Genomic DNA, 16,259 nt, shown 5'->3' with positions numbered 1-16,259 from the left:
TCCGTCCCCAGAGTAGAGGAACCAGGCCCGTCTGTCTGTCCTGAGACTAGAGGAACCGGACCTGTCTGTATATCCCCTGAGACTAGAGGAACTGGGCCTGTCTGACATGAATCTTCCCCGAGAATGCTTGCGACCTACCCCAGGTCACATCCAGCGGTCAGGTTTTGGTAGCATCTGTGGACGCGTCTCTGCAGCACTTGGCACCTGTGCGCATCCAGAACTGCTTGCTCGTCCAGCATCTGTGAGCCCCCCTTGCCATCGCATCCTCTCTGTGCCGCTCTCCCCTCTCTCGGGACCGCTGTGCCTGGAGGACCCTTGGCTGCCTCTGTGCCTCGCGCTCCAGCAGCGCGCTGGCCGCACGTGACGTCGCTGCACCCCAGCACCAGGTGCCATCCGGGTGCTCCCGCACACCTGCGAGCAGAACCTACAGGTGGTTCTGCATCCCACACTCCCGTGTGCTGGTCTGTGTCCCCATCAAGTGAAGGGTCATGAGGTCGGGATTTTAGTCTTAAGGACCATGTCGCCAGCACCCGGGTGCCTGGCCTGGAGGTTCTCAGGAAACATCCGCTGAATGGATGGTGGTGCTGGAATCCCACCCGCCGTGGAGGCGGGCCTGAAATCTGGAGAGGTTCCGACCCATCTGAGGCGGGTCTTGGAATAGGCTTCTCGGTCACCTGCCAGGCTCCGTGTTTCAGAGTAAGTGCAGTTGCTCCTAGAAAGCAAATCTCCGGGATCCCTGGGTGGCGCAGCGGTTTGGCGCCTGCCTTTGGCCCAGGGCGCGATCCTGGAGACCCGGGATCGAATCCCACGTCGGGCTCCCGGTGCATGGAGCCTGCTTCTCCCTCTGCCTGTGTCGCTGCCTCTCTCTCTCTGTGACTATCATAAATAAATAAAAAAAAAAAAAAGAAAGCAAATCTCCTTGCTGTCTTACTCACGGGAGTCCCACGTGGAATGCTGTAGCATTGATTATTTTGATGTGTGTTGTAGGTCACAAAGTGCTGTGATTGGACCGCGTCCGGCCTCTATAGCTCAAGTTTCTGCCTTGAGGCTCATGGTTCCACAGCGGGTTTCTGTTGACGTTGCTGCTGAGGCTCCCGGGACGACTCCTGTCACCAGGAGAGAGAATGTTACACTAAATGAGCGTAAATGAGCTCCTCTGTAGTAAAAAGGCATGTTCTTACGCTCTCCTCGTTCTGCATCTTTTAAATTTGTGGCCCTTTATTTAGATGTCTTTATGATGCCAGAGGGTGTGACTCGTGGAGCCGTGGAACCTGCCTGGCCAGGTGGGAATCATGCTCACGCCAGCACCTGGGCTCTGCACCCAGGATTGGCCTTCAGCTCTTTGTCCTCGTTGGTATAAGGGCCATCCTCTCCGTGGCAGCACAGGGCCTCCCTGTGAATTGAGTGCATGCGGGGCCCACCTGCCCCTATTAATGGCCTGCAACCCACTCTTATTATAGAGAGAGCAGAAATGATCGTTCTTGTGCGTAGATCTGTGGTCAGTTAATGGCTGGTAGGTGGGAGGACAGATCGATGGTAGAGAAAGGAGTGAGAGCTGATGGCAGATAGTCGATTCCCAGCAGTATAATTGCTGGATCAAAAGATGTATGTGTGATTCATGCCTAGAAATTCATTTTTCTAACCATCGTCAAAGGGCAATCTGTCCCTTCCAGTAGAATGAGAAGGTGCCAGGGCTTGGCTGTTCTCCTGGTCCCAGTACAGAGTGATCCGGGACGGGCGTCCTATACCGCTGTTCCCGGTGACAGAGGCAGCCTCCCGGGCAACCCATCACTTGGATTGGCTATTTCTGTAGCTTCAAGGAACTCCAGCAGATGTCTGGGGGTGAAGGAACAGCCCTGAAGAGAGAGGGCATTTGGTTTCCTCCCCGCCCCGAGTCTCAGGCCTTGACAGTCGGAGGGTGGCGTAAGGCAGATGCGGCCACGTTCAGGCACTTCCTTTTTTCAGTGTTGGATCTCCCGAACCCGTGTTGCGTGGAAACTTTGGTTTTCCTGGTTGAGCGGGGTTACGGCCGACTGTGGTGTTCAGGGTGACGTATCCGTTCCCACAGCGCCATGGTCGGAAGGAAGCAAAATAAAAGGCCCTGCTTCGTCCGACAGACACGAAGGTATGCAGGCTGGAGGTCGTCCGTCATCCTCAGCTACAGATTTTTGCTTGGGTTGTTGGATTTTTAGTTCTACAAAAAGCAACCCCGGAGGCTAAGTGGTGCCAGCGAATGTCCTGCTTTCTAAGAGGATTTGTTACTAAGTCTTGACAATCATTATTTTTGTAATTCTGTAATCTCACCCTACTGGTATATAAGCCTACTTTCTCCAGGATAAGGCATTCCAGGGGGTATATGCTATCTGAGCTTCAGTCGTTGGCTCCCCCCTGGCCCTGACCAGATACCAGTCAGCCCTTCCTCCGGGTCCTGTGTCCTTTCCTGGTGGCCGTGTCTCTGCCCTCCTGCTCCACCAGCCTACTGGCCGGGCTGCAGCGGAGGGGACAGCTCTACTGGCCCGGCAGGCGGTGGCCTACAGGGCTGCATGCGGGCTGCCTGAGGCCCTGACCTTGCTGATGCGGTGCTGCTGCTGCTGCTGCGGGGTCACCGCTGGCCTCAGAGAGGCAGCTGGTGGCTCCCCTGTCCCAGATTACAGTAACAGCTGCCCTGCTTACCCGTAGGCTCAGGCAAGACTTTTTCCGAAACCAGATGACAATAAATAAAATACACTCTGACATGACCTGAGAAGTACGGTTCTCCTAATAGGGACAACACGTTGGCCTAAAGGTAGATGCAGAACCTTGAAGAGGTTCAGATTGTTTTGGGGAGCCCCTCTTGGTGGGCGGCCTGACCTGCTCATACAAGACAGAGAGGTGGTCATTGGGGAGGTGCCAGGTCACTTCCCTGAGCTCGCAAATCATGTGGCCACGCAGCAGAGAGCATGGGCATGGACATGGGCCTGTGGTGGTCTGCTCCGTGGGCCTCCGCAGAAGCACACTTGCCTGGGGCTCGTCCACACGGGCCGGCCTAACAGGGCTCCGCCTCCGTGCGTGGGATAATCTGTTCAACCCCAGCAGTGATCGAACCAGCCACTGCTGCCTGTTTTGGATCTGAAACATCCTGCATCTCAAATATCCCTCAAGACAGAGGCTGAATGGAGTAGGGATAGTCCTGTGAAGATAATCATGCACGGCCTGTCTTATCTCCACAACCGTGTGCGCCGTGGGCGGTGGTCGGCGATGGGATAAGACACCAGCCACACGGTGAGTGAGAGGACGGGGTGCCCATCCTTATTCTCACACAGTATTTGTTATAATTTTATTTTAGAATAAGTTCAGACCTCCAGAGAACTCGTAGTAATAACACAAAGGACTCTCATAGGTTGTGTCCCCTGATTCCCTAATTGGCAACCTATTGCCACATTTTAAATATTTATTTGAGAGAGAGAGAGTGAGCAAGAGAGAGTGAGCTTGAGCCAGGGCGAGGGGCAGAGGGAGAGGGAGCATCCCCAGCAGACTCCCCACGAGGCACAGATCCCAACATGGGGCTCCGTCCCATGACCCTAGATCATGACCTCAGCCAAAACCAAGAGTTGATGCTGAACCAAGTGAGCCACCCAGACGTCCTGCTGCGCTGTTTCCACTGCATGTGTATATACACATATACACGCACGTAGGTCTGGTGGGGCGAGGGCATCGGCCCCCCCATGCAGTCGAAAATCCGAATATAACCCAAGTCCCTCAAAACCTCCCTACTACTAGCCTGCCTTTGGCTTTGGCAGAAGCCACAGGAATGATAGACGAACACATATTCTACGCTGTATTCTTGCCATAAAGTAAAGGGGAGAAGATGGGACTGAGAAAATCATAAGGAACAGAAACACATTTGCTGTGTTGGATTCATGTTAAGAAAATTTCACGTGTAAGTGAATCCGTGGAGTCTCAGCCCGTGTAGTTCAGGGGTCAGCAGTGTGAGCGTTTGGATACCCACACACCATGGTTGAGCCTAATGTGTAGACATCAAATCCTTTCTTTCCTCCTGTAAAGGCCTCAGTGTCTGTTTCCTAAAAACAGGGCGTGAGCGCAGCACAGTCTTTAACGTCAGCCAAGCGCACGCATCCTGTCTGCGAGACCACGTCACGTTTCCGGTTGTCCTTCTGATGTTCTCCGTGGCTGCCTTTCTTTACGCTCCGTAGCCAGGACAGGACCACCTTCTCTGTGATTCCCCCCGGGACGCGCCTCGGCACCTTGCCTTTCCCACGGCCTCTGAGTCCTCTGTCACAGTGACTGAAGGACCCGTTGGTGTGCGGGGGGGCTCCCGAGGGACCCCATCAGGTTGTCTGTGTGTGAAGACCACAGAAAGAGGGGATGTGTCCTTCCCTGCGCTTTCCCTCGGGAAGCTCACGATGTGGGCTCGTCCCATCATTCCTGGGGTTTGTCCTTATTCCTCGGGGAAGCTGTTGTCCTCTGGGTTTCTCCCTAGTAGTCACTGTTCTTCCCTTTGTAACGAGGAAGCCACTTTTCAAGGAAGAGAATTCGAGACCATGTGAATTTGCTTTTCTCCGTCAGGCATCCCTTCACGGGTTTTATTGTGTATTGATGATTCTTTTCTGGATTTTCTACCATCCTGCATCTATTAGGTGCCTTTCTGCTGTTGGGAAGAACATTTCCCTTCTCTCCCACTTATTTGCATGTGTGTGCTTGTCAGCGAAGACACATTATTCTTTTACCCGATGGTCATTCCTACCAGTGTTCATTTAGACCCTCACACTACCCCCTCGGGCCGGTGCCTAGTTCCTAGTACACGTCCCCATCACTGTACTCTCTTCCCTGGGACAAGAGTCCCGTACTCTGCAACTATATGGATATTCGGGACTGGATAATCCTTTGTGAGGGCCTGTCCTGGGCCTCGTGGGACGTTTGGCAACATCTCTGGCCTCTGCACACCACACGCCAACAGCACTAGCACTAGCACATACACACCTGCCGTGATCACCAGAACGTCTCAGATGTTGCCAGAGGTCCCTTGGGTGGCAAAGCCCCCCGTCCCAGTCCCCGCTGGGAAGCGCCAAGGAAGTGAAGGAGTATCGCTTACTTTATTGATTGTCACTGTCTACCAGAGAGATGCTAGTTCAGTTCTTCAATGAGGTTAGGCAGAGAAAGCCTCATAATCTTTATTTCTTCCAGCAACACAAAGATAAAGGAATGTTGAAGCTCTTGTCTATGAAGAGTGTAGAACCCACACGGTAGACAGGAGAGTGAGGCGAACCCTCCCACGTGCCCCCAGCCTGCTCCAGCCACACCCCGTTGGCTCCCCGCGACCTCCCATTTTGCCCAGAATCTCACATAAAAACACCACTTATTTTTAAATATTTTACAATATTTCTGGTTCTGTAAAAGATTGAGAGATTGAGAGTGGTTTTTTTTCTTTTGTTACCAGAACCTCATTGCTCCTAAATCCTTAATAATTAAATGTGAAAAAAAATGTATTATTCAAATCAGAATCATATTTACACTGCATGTGTGCGTGGTCCTAGTGGTGCTGCTCCGGGAGGGGCTCGACTCAAGGAGTTTGCTCCCACGGAGGCTCTGGTCTGCGGGGAGAGGGCCGGGCCTGGCCACACTGCAGGCTCCAGCTCAGTATTCACACTGCATGGGTTCCTGCCCACTGACAGCCGGTCACCAGGCCTCCTAGAGGTCTCCCCTGCTGCCCCCTCCCCACGTCACGATGGACGTCATGGTGGACAGGTGGACCTGATGGTTGGGCTGGGGGGGGGCTTCTCTTTCCAGACACCATGGCTGCCCTCTTCCCCGTGAGCTTCAGCTTCTTTGAATGCAAACAGACTCCTAATTACTGGGATTTCAACCACTTAAACCTCAAAGTCTTTGGAATAGAAGTTCTGGACGAGCTCTTTCTGTGCAAAGGCTTTTTTTTTTCTGGGTTGGTGCAGCAGGGGCATCTTGTAGGCACACAGTGGCCCTGACAGAGAGAAGGCAAGTCAGACGTGCACGTGTGGAATGCTCATTTACCCGGTGTGAGCTCCGCGTGAGGGAGTTTCATACACCCCCCTGTGGTGCTCAGCGTAAGCCTGTGTGACCGTCCCTCTGCCGTGACAGTGAGGGTGTTGATAGTCGGGGGAAGGGGGCACATGCAGCAGCAGGAGAGAGAGTCTGAATCCAGGCCTGGCCGGTTCTAAAGTCCATGCTATCACTGCGGAGACAGAAATCCTCTGCACAATCGGTGCTTCCAGACCGTGCGGGGAGTGAGCCCTGGGGGACCCTGGGGCGTCCAGGGAGTGGGGACTGCACAGAGAGCACACCTGATGACGGTTCCTAAGTGAGGGGGCCGAGCGGCCTTACACCTAGTCCCGTTACGTTCCTTAATAAATCTGGTCTTGGGGAACGGCATCCTACCAAACACTCGGCCCGGCATCTCCAATGTTGGAAACGTTTCTGTTATTGGAGATGTATTTTAATAAAGCCTGACATCCGGGCGCCTGGGTGGCTAAGTCAGCTAAGCGTCCGACTCTCGGTTTCAGCTCAGGTCATGCTCTCAGGTCACAAGATCGAGCCCCACATTGGGCTGTGCATGCAGCACAGAGTCTGCTTGGGAGTCTCTGTCCCTCTGCCCCTCCCCCCTGCTCGTTCACATTCTCTCTCTCTCTCTCTCCCTCAAATAAATAAATCTTTAAAAAAAAAAAAAAGCTTGACATCTAGCAATCTATTCTGAGAAAATAGACACAGACATTAAGACTCATGTAGAAAGACGCCCAACAGCGCTGTTGGTGAATGTGAAAGACTCGAAACCGCCCGCACGGACAGCCGTCAGGACAGCGCCAGGTCCCACACGGCCACGTGGACAAACATCGCAGACACGGAAACATCAAAGAGGTGTAGTGCCCGGGAGATATTTACGGTGTAACCTGAAGCTACACAAGCCTGATTGCAAAACCGTACGTCCTGTGATCCTAACCATGTCAGTGCGTCTATTTATAAGTACGTGTGCGGGAGAGTACTAGGAGGGCCACACTCTAGAATTTTAACTGAGTAACTGGAAAAAAAAAAAAAAAAAGGTCAGAGTTTTCCCTGTGTCCCTTATTATTTTCAAGTGTTACCATGCCAACTTATTTTTATAGTGAAGAACTGACTACATCTGGGTGTGTGTGCACATGTGCCACATACACACACACTCCCACCTTTGCACGTCCCAGGGGCCGCCGGCGTTGTCCTTACACACAAGAAAGAGAGCGTACCCCTCCCCCCAGGCGACTCCATCAATAGAGCTGTCTTCCTTCTGAGATCCAAGTGAGGCGCCCACCGGGCTCCTGTGAATGGTCCTTGCTGCTCCTGCCGTGCTGAGGACAGGCGTCCAGGGCACCGTCACCGCTGCGGGCCCTGCGGGGACTTGCGGTCCCTCTGCGCTTCCACTCGCCCCAGGTCCCCGATTCCTGGTCCTGGAGCCCAGAGGGGAGCCTTGCAGTCAGGGAGGCCTAGAGCCTCGGAGGGAAGGTCTAAGAGTCCAACGTTGCCGCAGCGTCGGGGAGGCTCTGCCCTACCGCGGGGGTCCTCGCCCGATTTGTCCTGTGCAGGGAGAAAGCCACGGACGGTGGACTGGTGCAGGGACTCTTCCCCGGGGCTCGTCCCTGAGCGGAGGAGCAGGTGTGCAGGCCGGCGCCAGAGAGATGCCTGAGCCGGGGGGAGAGGCAAGCCCGCGTTCCCATGGCAACAGCATCAGGGGCCCTAGATGGCCGGGGACCCAGTGGGAGCCCTTGGGTGTTACCCGGCAGCCTGGTTGGCGCCACCACCGTGTGACCTGCAGGCAGCGCGGCTCCGAGCGCCTGATCCCTTTGCCGTCTTCCACCCGCCAGGGGAGGACTGCATCTTTTCTAAACTACCTTTTATTTCCGTCATCTCTACAATGATAGCACCTGATTAGCGCTGCCTCTGGCAAAGTCAGACGTCCATGGCTCTGTTCGAGGAAAAACAAAAAATAGAGATGAGCAAATCAAAATCAATTATTCTTCCGAATGGGTCTGGCCTGAAACGGGCGTAAAGGCGGCCACCATGTGCCCTGGATCTTGCCACGGCCTGCCGAGCTGCTGAGCGCCATTCAAGGCCGGGGTCTGCCGGGGGACCCTGAAATCCGTGGTTGACTTTCAAGAACTAGTCGGGTTATTTTTTGAGTCGTAACTGCTTTAGAAAGGAAAAGGAAAAGGAAAAGGAAAGGCAAGGACTGGAAATATGTTTCTCATGGAAACTCGAAAGTCAACAGATAGTGATGCAGATTTCTTTTAAAGTAAGCTGGACTCTAACGGAACAGGATTATTACGTACGTTCTTACTACCACGAATAGAGCCGCACAACTGCATGGAGCTGTTTGGGCTTTTGTGTTTTATATCTCAAAACAGCAGCATTAATTTAGAACGGAACTGGGAAAAAATTGTTAGATTTACATCATTTTTCACTAAAATTCATCTAGCCTATTGTTGGTTCTGCCCCAGCTTGAACTAAATTTGTTTATTTATTTTTAAAGATTCTACTTATTTATTCATGAGGCACAGAGAGAGAGGGAGACACAGGCAGAGCCTGACGCAGGACTCGATCCCAGGACCCAGGGTCACGCCCTGAGCTGAAGGCTCAACCCCCGAGCCCCCCAGGCGTCCCCCAAATGAAATTTAATTTCCTCTAGACTTAGTGCAGCTGCCTGTAGGGGGTTTCAGGGTCCACCAGAATCAAAAGCATTTTCATGTAGCTCCTAAGAAGCCACGGATCCCTCCTGGCGGGGAAGACTCCCCAGGGCTGGGAAGCAGCTGCCGGCAAAGAAGCAAAGCAGAGCAGGTGCCCTGGGTTCAGGTCTGGGCTCCGGCAGTTTTCTACATGCTCGACGCTGGGCAAGCCTCTGCATTACTGAGACCTGCACCCCTCATCTGCTTGGGGGGCAGGGACGCCTGCCCCGGGGGATGTTAATGTTGGGCCCCAGCGTGGCTGCTGCGGTTTTCAGAGATGGAGCCCGCCACCTGCCCTGGCACAGGGAGGCCCCCGTGGCCGTCCACCTGCCGGGACTGTCCCGCTTTCCTCCTTGTGGCCCCCACCAGGTCAAGGGACCATCAGCACATCCCAGTGTTTACAAGAAACTTCACAAGTTTTTGAAAACCTCAGCTTACATCCTCACTTTGCAAAACGCATTGCAAGTGGACGCAGAGCCCTCTGAGCTCAGAATCTGGTTGATCAATGGTGGAGAAGGAAGACGAAGCTGGCCTGGGTGCTCCTAGCTCTGAGCCCTCCCTCCCTATCCCCGCACCCCCCAGAGTTTGGGGCCCTCTCAGCTCCACTCGGTGCAGGCACCCTCGGGGGCTGGCCTTCATGGACATCCTACCCCGTAGATGGCTCTAGGGGCAAAGAGCTGAAAGTGCCCCGTTTTCTGTCTTCCCAGGGTGGTCTGGGCCGCGGTGATGGCCTCCTGAGCTCAGTAGGACGTCCTGAGCCTGTAAGGCAGCCAGGGCGGCGTGCCCCGCGATGTTGACAGCAGGGAGGTGACCCCGCGGCCTCCCTGTGGGGGACCCGGGCCCAGACCCGGGCTCCCCAGAGTACACACTGGGGCACGGAGATGACGTCACCTCCACCCTGATCCTTCTCAGACTCCTTCCTTGTGGTTTGCTTCTCAGTCTGTGCAGGGAACATATCAAAAGTGACAGCAGGGCTCCGGGGACGCCTGAATGTTCTATCACCACTTCAGGGCTTTTATCACGGGCTGCGGTGCCAGTCAGAGGCCGGGTGTCCTGATGGAGAATTCCTGCCCCTCCACCTCTGCAGAGAAGCACCTCATGCCCTTGAGGGCATGCCTGTGATGATCTCCTCTTCAATATTGCCACCACTCTATTTTTTAACGCTTTTGCAGCAGAGAAGAGGACCCTGGGGATTCGGGGGTTGGCTTTTCCCACCGAGTCACTCGCGGAGCATCCTACAGGTCAGGAGCCTTGCGTTCCCAGATGCGCCAGCCCGCGTCGGAGTCCAGGTGGCCCCTTCCGTGTCTGCAGCCTTTGGGTGGAGCCCGCCTCACTCCAGGCTCCACGTCCTGTGCACGTACGCCCCCGGAGGGCAGGTGCGGGGGCCGAGACCTTTCCAAGGGGGAGCTCTCCTGAGCCTGAGCCAGGCCTGCCCTAGGAAGTCAGCGCTACTCACAGATGGGAGAGTGAGGCACGGGGCTGCTGTGCCAGGTTCCCACCACTACGCTGCTACTTAGCGATGAAGCCAGACTGCAGCCTGGTTTGGCTCTAGACCGCCCCCCCGCCCCCCCCTTGCTAAGGGAGGTCATAAATGGTCTTTGACACCCTCAGAGCAAACACTGTGCTTTCTGAGTGACTCCCTGAGCAGTGCTCGCAGGACAGAAAGCGGGGTCAGCTAGCATCTAACCTGCCGAGGTCACAGGGCCAGGAGGGGGCTGACCTCGGGCTGGCACTGCAGGGCTGTGCTCTGAGCGCATCCCCATCCTGGCATGACCAGATCCGTATGTTCCCCGGACAGGCTGTACCCCGGGAAAGCGCGGGCCCATGGGAGGAATCTCGTCCTGGCTGAACCGTGAGCCGGGGATGCAGACAAGCTTCTGTGTCGTGCCCCATGCCAGGTGCTTGCACATCCATCCATCCATCCATCCATCCATCCATCCATCCATCGAGGGAGGCTCCGCCTGCCGCCCAGCAGCCCTTGACCCAGGCTGAGAGCGAAAAGCCTTACTCACTTCTAGAATGAGCCCCGGCACCGCCCAGGTGGTGACCAGAGAGGCACCTGTCCTGGTACAGGATGTTCCTTCAGCTGCTGGCTTCGGGAGGCACGGCGGCAGGCGGCCAACTGTTACAGGACGTTTCTCCTTGTGCCTTAGGATTTGCTGAACGCGCCCTCCTGGGAGGCTCTGCAAGCATGCCCGGCCCCAGGCTGCTGGCGTGAAGTGACTCCCTTGATTCCCCGTCCTGGGGGTCGGTTCCACCTGTGGCCAGCGGGCTCGGCCGTGCTTGGGAGGTGCCGGCCCATGTCGGGCCACAGCGTGGAATTTGAGGTCCTGTGCCCGGAGCCCTGTCTCCGTGTCCACCCCCTGCCCCAGGCCCGCCAGCCCGGCCTGCTCTGGGAATCCGAAGGCCGTGGACTTGGCCCTGTGACAAAGCACATCTTAGCTTTTAATACTGAGACTATATATAGACGTGGGGGGGGGGGGGTGGCCGTGGAACAGCAGGGAAGGGAAGAGCGAGCTTAAAGGAAGATACATTTGGGCCGGAAAGAGGATTCAATCCTGGGGCCTTACCTTTAAGTCTTGGAGCCGTTCCTGATTTGGGGCAGGAAAATTGATAAACAGACTTGAACGCGATTGGAAGGTTCTAGAGAAGCCAACGTCGACCGTGGTCCTGGAGAAGCTCACTCGGACGCCGAGGAAGGAGGTGGTGCAGGAGCACGTGGCCCGGCCGGCCGCGCGGGAGCAGAGGGCAGGGGGGATGGTATATTAGCATATTTATAAGCCGTTATCTGGACCCGTTTGTATTTCCTAAATCCATTTTTCTTTCATGTCGGCACGTTTGTTTCTTTGCAAAAGTTTTGACCTGTAGACAGGACCTGCATTCTTTGTTTGAACCAGATGTCACTCGTATGGACTCCCTCCTGTCAGCTGCATTTGAATATTTACTTTGTTCCGTGGAAGTTTCTATGGAGTGAAATGTGAACTCCTGGAAAGAGAGGAGTAGATTTCTGCAAAAATGCGTGTGATTTGGGAGCTTGGCTCTCGGTCCTGACCGGCCCCCCTGGGGATTTCTCTGGGGTGGCCTGCCCCAGAGCGGTCTGCAGCCTGGCACCGCGCCGTCCCCATCCTGCTCCTGCGTTCCCGGCCGTGACCCCAGCCGGCGTCCTCTCCTGCCAGACAAAGCTCTTGGAAGAAGAGACAGAGAAGGGCAGGGAGCGTTGTCAGGCCCAGCTGGCATTCAGAGGCCACAGGAGCCCTGCTCCGCAGTCGCCAGCGCCGGCGGGCCCCAGACGCAGGTTTTGGAGGCACTTGGCAGACGGGCCTAGATCCAGAGGACACGCGTGCTCGGCTCCGGGCCTCCCGCGTTTTCTTTCCCTGTCGTGGGAAAACGGGAGCAGGGCTCTTCCTGACGCGCTTGCCTGAGTGTCCTGCCCCCGCCCCACCGGCGCTGGGGAGCCCATCCGCGGGGGCCACCGCATCAGGCCCAGGGACGGGGCTCCTCGGCCTGCCACCGGGGCTCCCCTCACCTCCTCGGAGCTGAGCCGGAGAGGCCGCACGTCCTCAGTGGGGCAACAGCCGGGGGCCCACAACCCTCGAGGACACTGTCTCGATTTAAAATGCCATCTTGTTCCTCTGACTGCTTTTTCCGTGCCGTTGAGGTGAGGTGGTTTGTCCGTTCTTTTAAAGCATCGCGTGTCCCTCTCCCTGTGGCTCTGGAGCCAGGGCACAGGGTGCTCAGGGTCCTGGGGATTTCTGCTTCACCGTCCCTTTGCCTGGAAGCGACGTGTCCATTGTGGCTTTGAGCGGTTCCAGGGAGATGAAGCCGGCTTGTGATTTCGTAGGGGACGGGGGCCAATCTTGACTGCGTTCCCACCGCGTCCCGCCTTTTTAGTGTTTTAAATTTCAGCATATTCGTTCTGAGTTTTGTCAAGTCTTCGGAGCCTTATGACCTGAGCTGTGTGGGGTATGGCGGGGTCCTGGCCGCTGCGCCCCGAGCCCGGGAGCGGACAGCAGGTGGGGTCATCCCGAGTTAGGTTTGGGTCACCTTGTCTGTGCAGTTGCTTCCAATAGGAAATGTGCAGCCCCAAGACCACAGCAGGATCTGAAACGAGTTCAGGCGCCTCCTAGGACAGGTGGCCGGGAAGCGGTCCGCATGCTCCGCTTGGCCGCACGCCCTGTCTGCCCCGAAGTGTCCTGGTGTTTCCAGAACTTCCTATTGTAGCCCTAGGTGCCCTGCCGGGCTGGGGCGCTGGGGGCCCTCCAGCCTCCGGGCAGCGGCCAGCTGCCTGCCGTGTGCAAGGACGGTTGTACGTGTGTTGGAACGCAGCCATGCTTGCCTTTCCTGTTGTAGCCTGATTCGGCTTTTATCCCTCGAAAACCCACGCTAAGTGTCCCCTTCGTATGTTGCAGGATGTGAAAATCTTCAGTGAAGATGGGACGAGCAAAGTGGTGGAGATCCTAGCGGACATGACAGCCCGGGACCTGTGCCAGCTGCTAGTTTACAGAAGCCACTGTGTGGACGACAACAGCTGGACGCTGGTGGAGCACCACCCGCACCTGGGACTAGGTAGGGAGTACGCTGGGAACCTGGCATGCGGTCAGATGAAGCCGGCTGGGTCCTGGCCGTGGCTCCGGCGCTCCGGCGCGCGGTCTGTGCCGCCCCCACGGCACTGCATACCTGTTGCTGCTGCTGCTTCTCCTGCTCCCTCCCAACCCTCCCCCATCTGGGGCTTTCAGAACCTTGCTCCTACATGCCTCAGCGGTTGTGCCTCGAGGGTGCAGAGACAGCGAGAAGGTTCTCTCTAATTTGGCTGGAGGACCACCAGCTGTGGCCGGCGCGCAGGGCTCGCTACTCAGCTGCGATCTGAGGGGGAGCATCCTACAGCCCTTGCAGGGCCTCGGGGGAGCACCGTCCTGGCATCACTAAGCAGAGAGCAGCTTGTCCAGGTCACGGGAGTGGGGGGTGTGGTGGCGCCCGAGGGGCCTGCGGGAGGCCCAGGGGAACCCACGTACCCCAGAGCCTCTGGGCTAGAGTCTCACGAGGTGTCCCTGAGCTGCTCACAGTGTCTTCACGGAGTGCACACATGTGTAGTGTGTACAAAGCAAGAGAATATATATTTTTTAAAGATTATATTTATTCATGAGAGATAGACAAAGGGAGACAAAGAGGCAGAGATCCAGGCAGAGGCAGAAGCAGGCTCTACGCAGGGAGCCCGACGCGGGACTCGATCCCGGGACTCCAGGATCACACTCTGGGCCGAAGGCAGTGCTAAACCTCTGAGCCACCCAGGGATCCCCATAAAGCAAGAGAATATTTTAATACGGGGGCCACATACAAAACTTATTGAGGTTTTGGGTTTGCAGGCTTTCCTTTTTATTTTTATTTTTATTTATTTTATTTTTTTTAATTTTTGGAGGGTTTGCGGGCTTTCTTGCTCGGGTGGCCTACTTCAGGTAAAGAAGCTTCTCAGACTTGTTCTCAGTGGGTAGCGTATGGCGCTCGCAAAATCATAGGCACACACTTAGGAGCCACAACTTTCTCCCAATTCGACAACCGTACCTCTTGCACGTGGTGAAGGAGAAACATTGCACAGATCGCAAAGTTCTTCCCGTGGTTCTGCGCTCTTGTGAACCCTTCCGGAAGATTAATAAATCAGACTTCAGCCGTGACTTGTGTAACTCAGTTGTGTTGTTTTGAAAGATGCAATACAAAAAAACATTTTTAAGTTTAAAAAAAAACATTTTTTAAGTTTAAAAAAAAAAAAAAAAAGCACTACAATCGAAGCCTGAACGATGCTGCGTAAATTGGAGTTGGTGTTGTTTTAAGTCACCGCATTCCAGCTCCCCCCAAGCCGTCAGAGGCACACAGCGGGCCTCACAGTTTGCATCAGGAACACTTTCTCTCTTCTTTCCCATTTCTGCCCATCTCCAGGGTGCTTGCACACCAACAGGAACTTTCTTCATCATCTCCAGCCACCCTCTCCTGGTGGCTCATTCTCGCTGCCGCCTGCGGCCACAGATGGCAACATGGTCAGGCTGCAGCCCGGGACGCCCCCAAATGGGTCCCACGGTGCTCCGATGGGGTCGCCAGAAGCATCTCCAATACACAAGTAACTTGGAGATTAGACAAGAGTTGGAATGCTGCGGTGTGTTCGGACGCGTGCACGCACCACGCCAGGTGTAGGCACATGCACATATGTGCACACGCGGAGAATTAACCTTAAAAGCACATCTGTGGACTTGGACCCAGGTATGAACATTGTTGAAGCCCGTTCAGACGTCTGAATGCTCTGGAGGGAACCATAGAAGGGCCTTCTGCAGGCATCAGAATCCGTGACTGGTTTTGCCCACACAGAGAGCACGTATCAAATGGGCACAGGTACGCAAAAGCATCGGACTGAGGAATTTTTATTCGCCTGTTTTGTGTGGTGGCCCTGATTTCGAGCACACCAAGCCAGGAGGTGAACCGTCAGAAATCATCAAAACGCGAGAACCCGGGAAAGAAATACAGAGGTGCACACGGGATTCTTAGGGACGTGATAGTTTTTATTCCTTATTCCTCTTATTCACAGAAGGACCTGACCCACTCTAAAAGGGATAATGCTTTATTACAAAATCGAGTAAATGTGACAAAAAAAGGCAGGGAGAAAGCAAAATGATAGAGAGGGAAAAAAAAAAAAAAAGACGAGAGAACACTCAGATCCAATCTTGGATGCTGTTTGGAAAAAGTAGTTAGTGAAGCGAATTGCAGATGCACAAAGTGCCCGCAGAAGGCTGCCCCCGACTCCTCGCTGCGCCGGTGCCGCGTCCGCAGTGATGACCACGCTCCCCTACGCCTGGCTCCGGACAGCACGTGCAAGGTGTGAGAGCCTCTCGCCTTCCTGCACCCATGTCTTCTCTGCCTGTTCTTTTGTTTGTCATACAAGCCTTTTTTTTTTTTTTTTTTTTGATCAGTTAAGTTGCTATTGAGGCAAAAATCCTATTCTTTCCATTATTCGGTAGCATCTGACGGTCAGACGCCTATCCCTGGGGGAGGGGGACGTCCAGGCTGAACTGGACGTCCAGTTCCAAACTATGGTGGAGCGCGGGCTGTGGGCACGCCTGTCAGAGAAGCGCTCGGTGCGTCGGCGCCGGGTCCCCGTGAACGGGCATGCATGCGCTCAGCTAGTGCAGTTCTTAAGGGTAATGTTCAGGGTGTGCTGGGCCCTGGCACACTGGCAGGCGGGCCCTGGTCTCCGCGCAGAGCCGTCCAGCCGGCCTCACGTCCGCGGTCGTTGATAGGACCCTTTGGAAGTCGCTCTGTTGGCGTGGGGATGCTCTGGGGGCCTGCACCCACGGCGTCTGTGGCTTGGGCGCGAGGCAGGCAGCACCTCAGATCCGTAAGGCTGGGACCTCAGGAATGGAGGCTCCGCGAGCCTACGTGTGGCCCTAGCATTGAGGATCCCAGGGCACCATTCCTGTCCTGGTCCTTACAGGTGAAATGTTAGGTCCTTAGTAACATTCAGCTTTTTCCACAGCCAGGGAGCGATGATGAAGA

The 16,259-nt window shown here is 55.3% G+C and overlaps 1 protein-coding gene across 4 annotated transcripts in view; it reads left to right on the top strand.

Annotated features, from left to right (window-relative positions):
• Window positions 1–16,259, top strand: part of GRB10 (growth factor receptor bound protein 10) — a 156,638-nt gene that overhangs the window by 118,049 nt on the left and 22,330 nt on the right. For 3 of the 4 annotated variants that reach the window (XM_025449607.3, XM_025449610.3, XM_035701512.2), the window contains one exon: window positions 13,133–13,289. In XM_025449607.3, coding sequence (XP_025305392.1) covers window positions 13,133–13,289 — 157 coding nt within the window. Of the gene's footprint in view, window positions 1–12,324; window positions 12,382–13,132; window positions 13,290–16,259 lie in introns of those variants that run through there. The other variant, XM_025449611.3, reaches the window with a different exon arrangement.

The sequence above is a fragment of the Canis lupus genome, chromosome 18 (genome assembly GCF_003254725.2).
Source record: "Canis lupus dingo isolate Sandy chromosome 18, ASM325472v2, whole genome shotgun sequence".
NCBI lineage: Eukaryota > Metazoa > Chordata > Mammalia > Carnivora > Canidae > Canis > Canis lupus.
The sequence above is the reverse complement of the archived record's forward strand: the minus strand, read 5'-3'. Positions and strand labels throughout refer to the sequence as shown.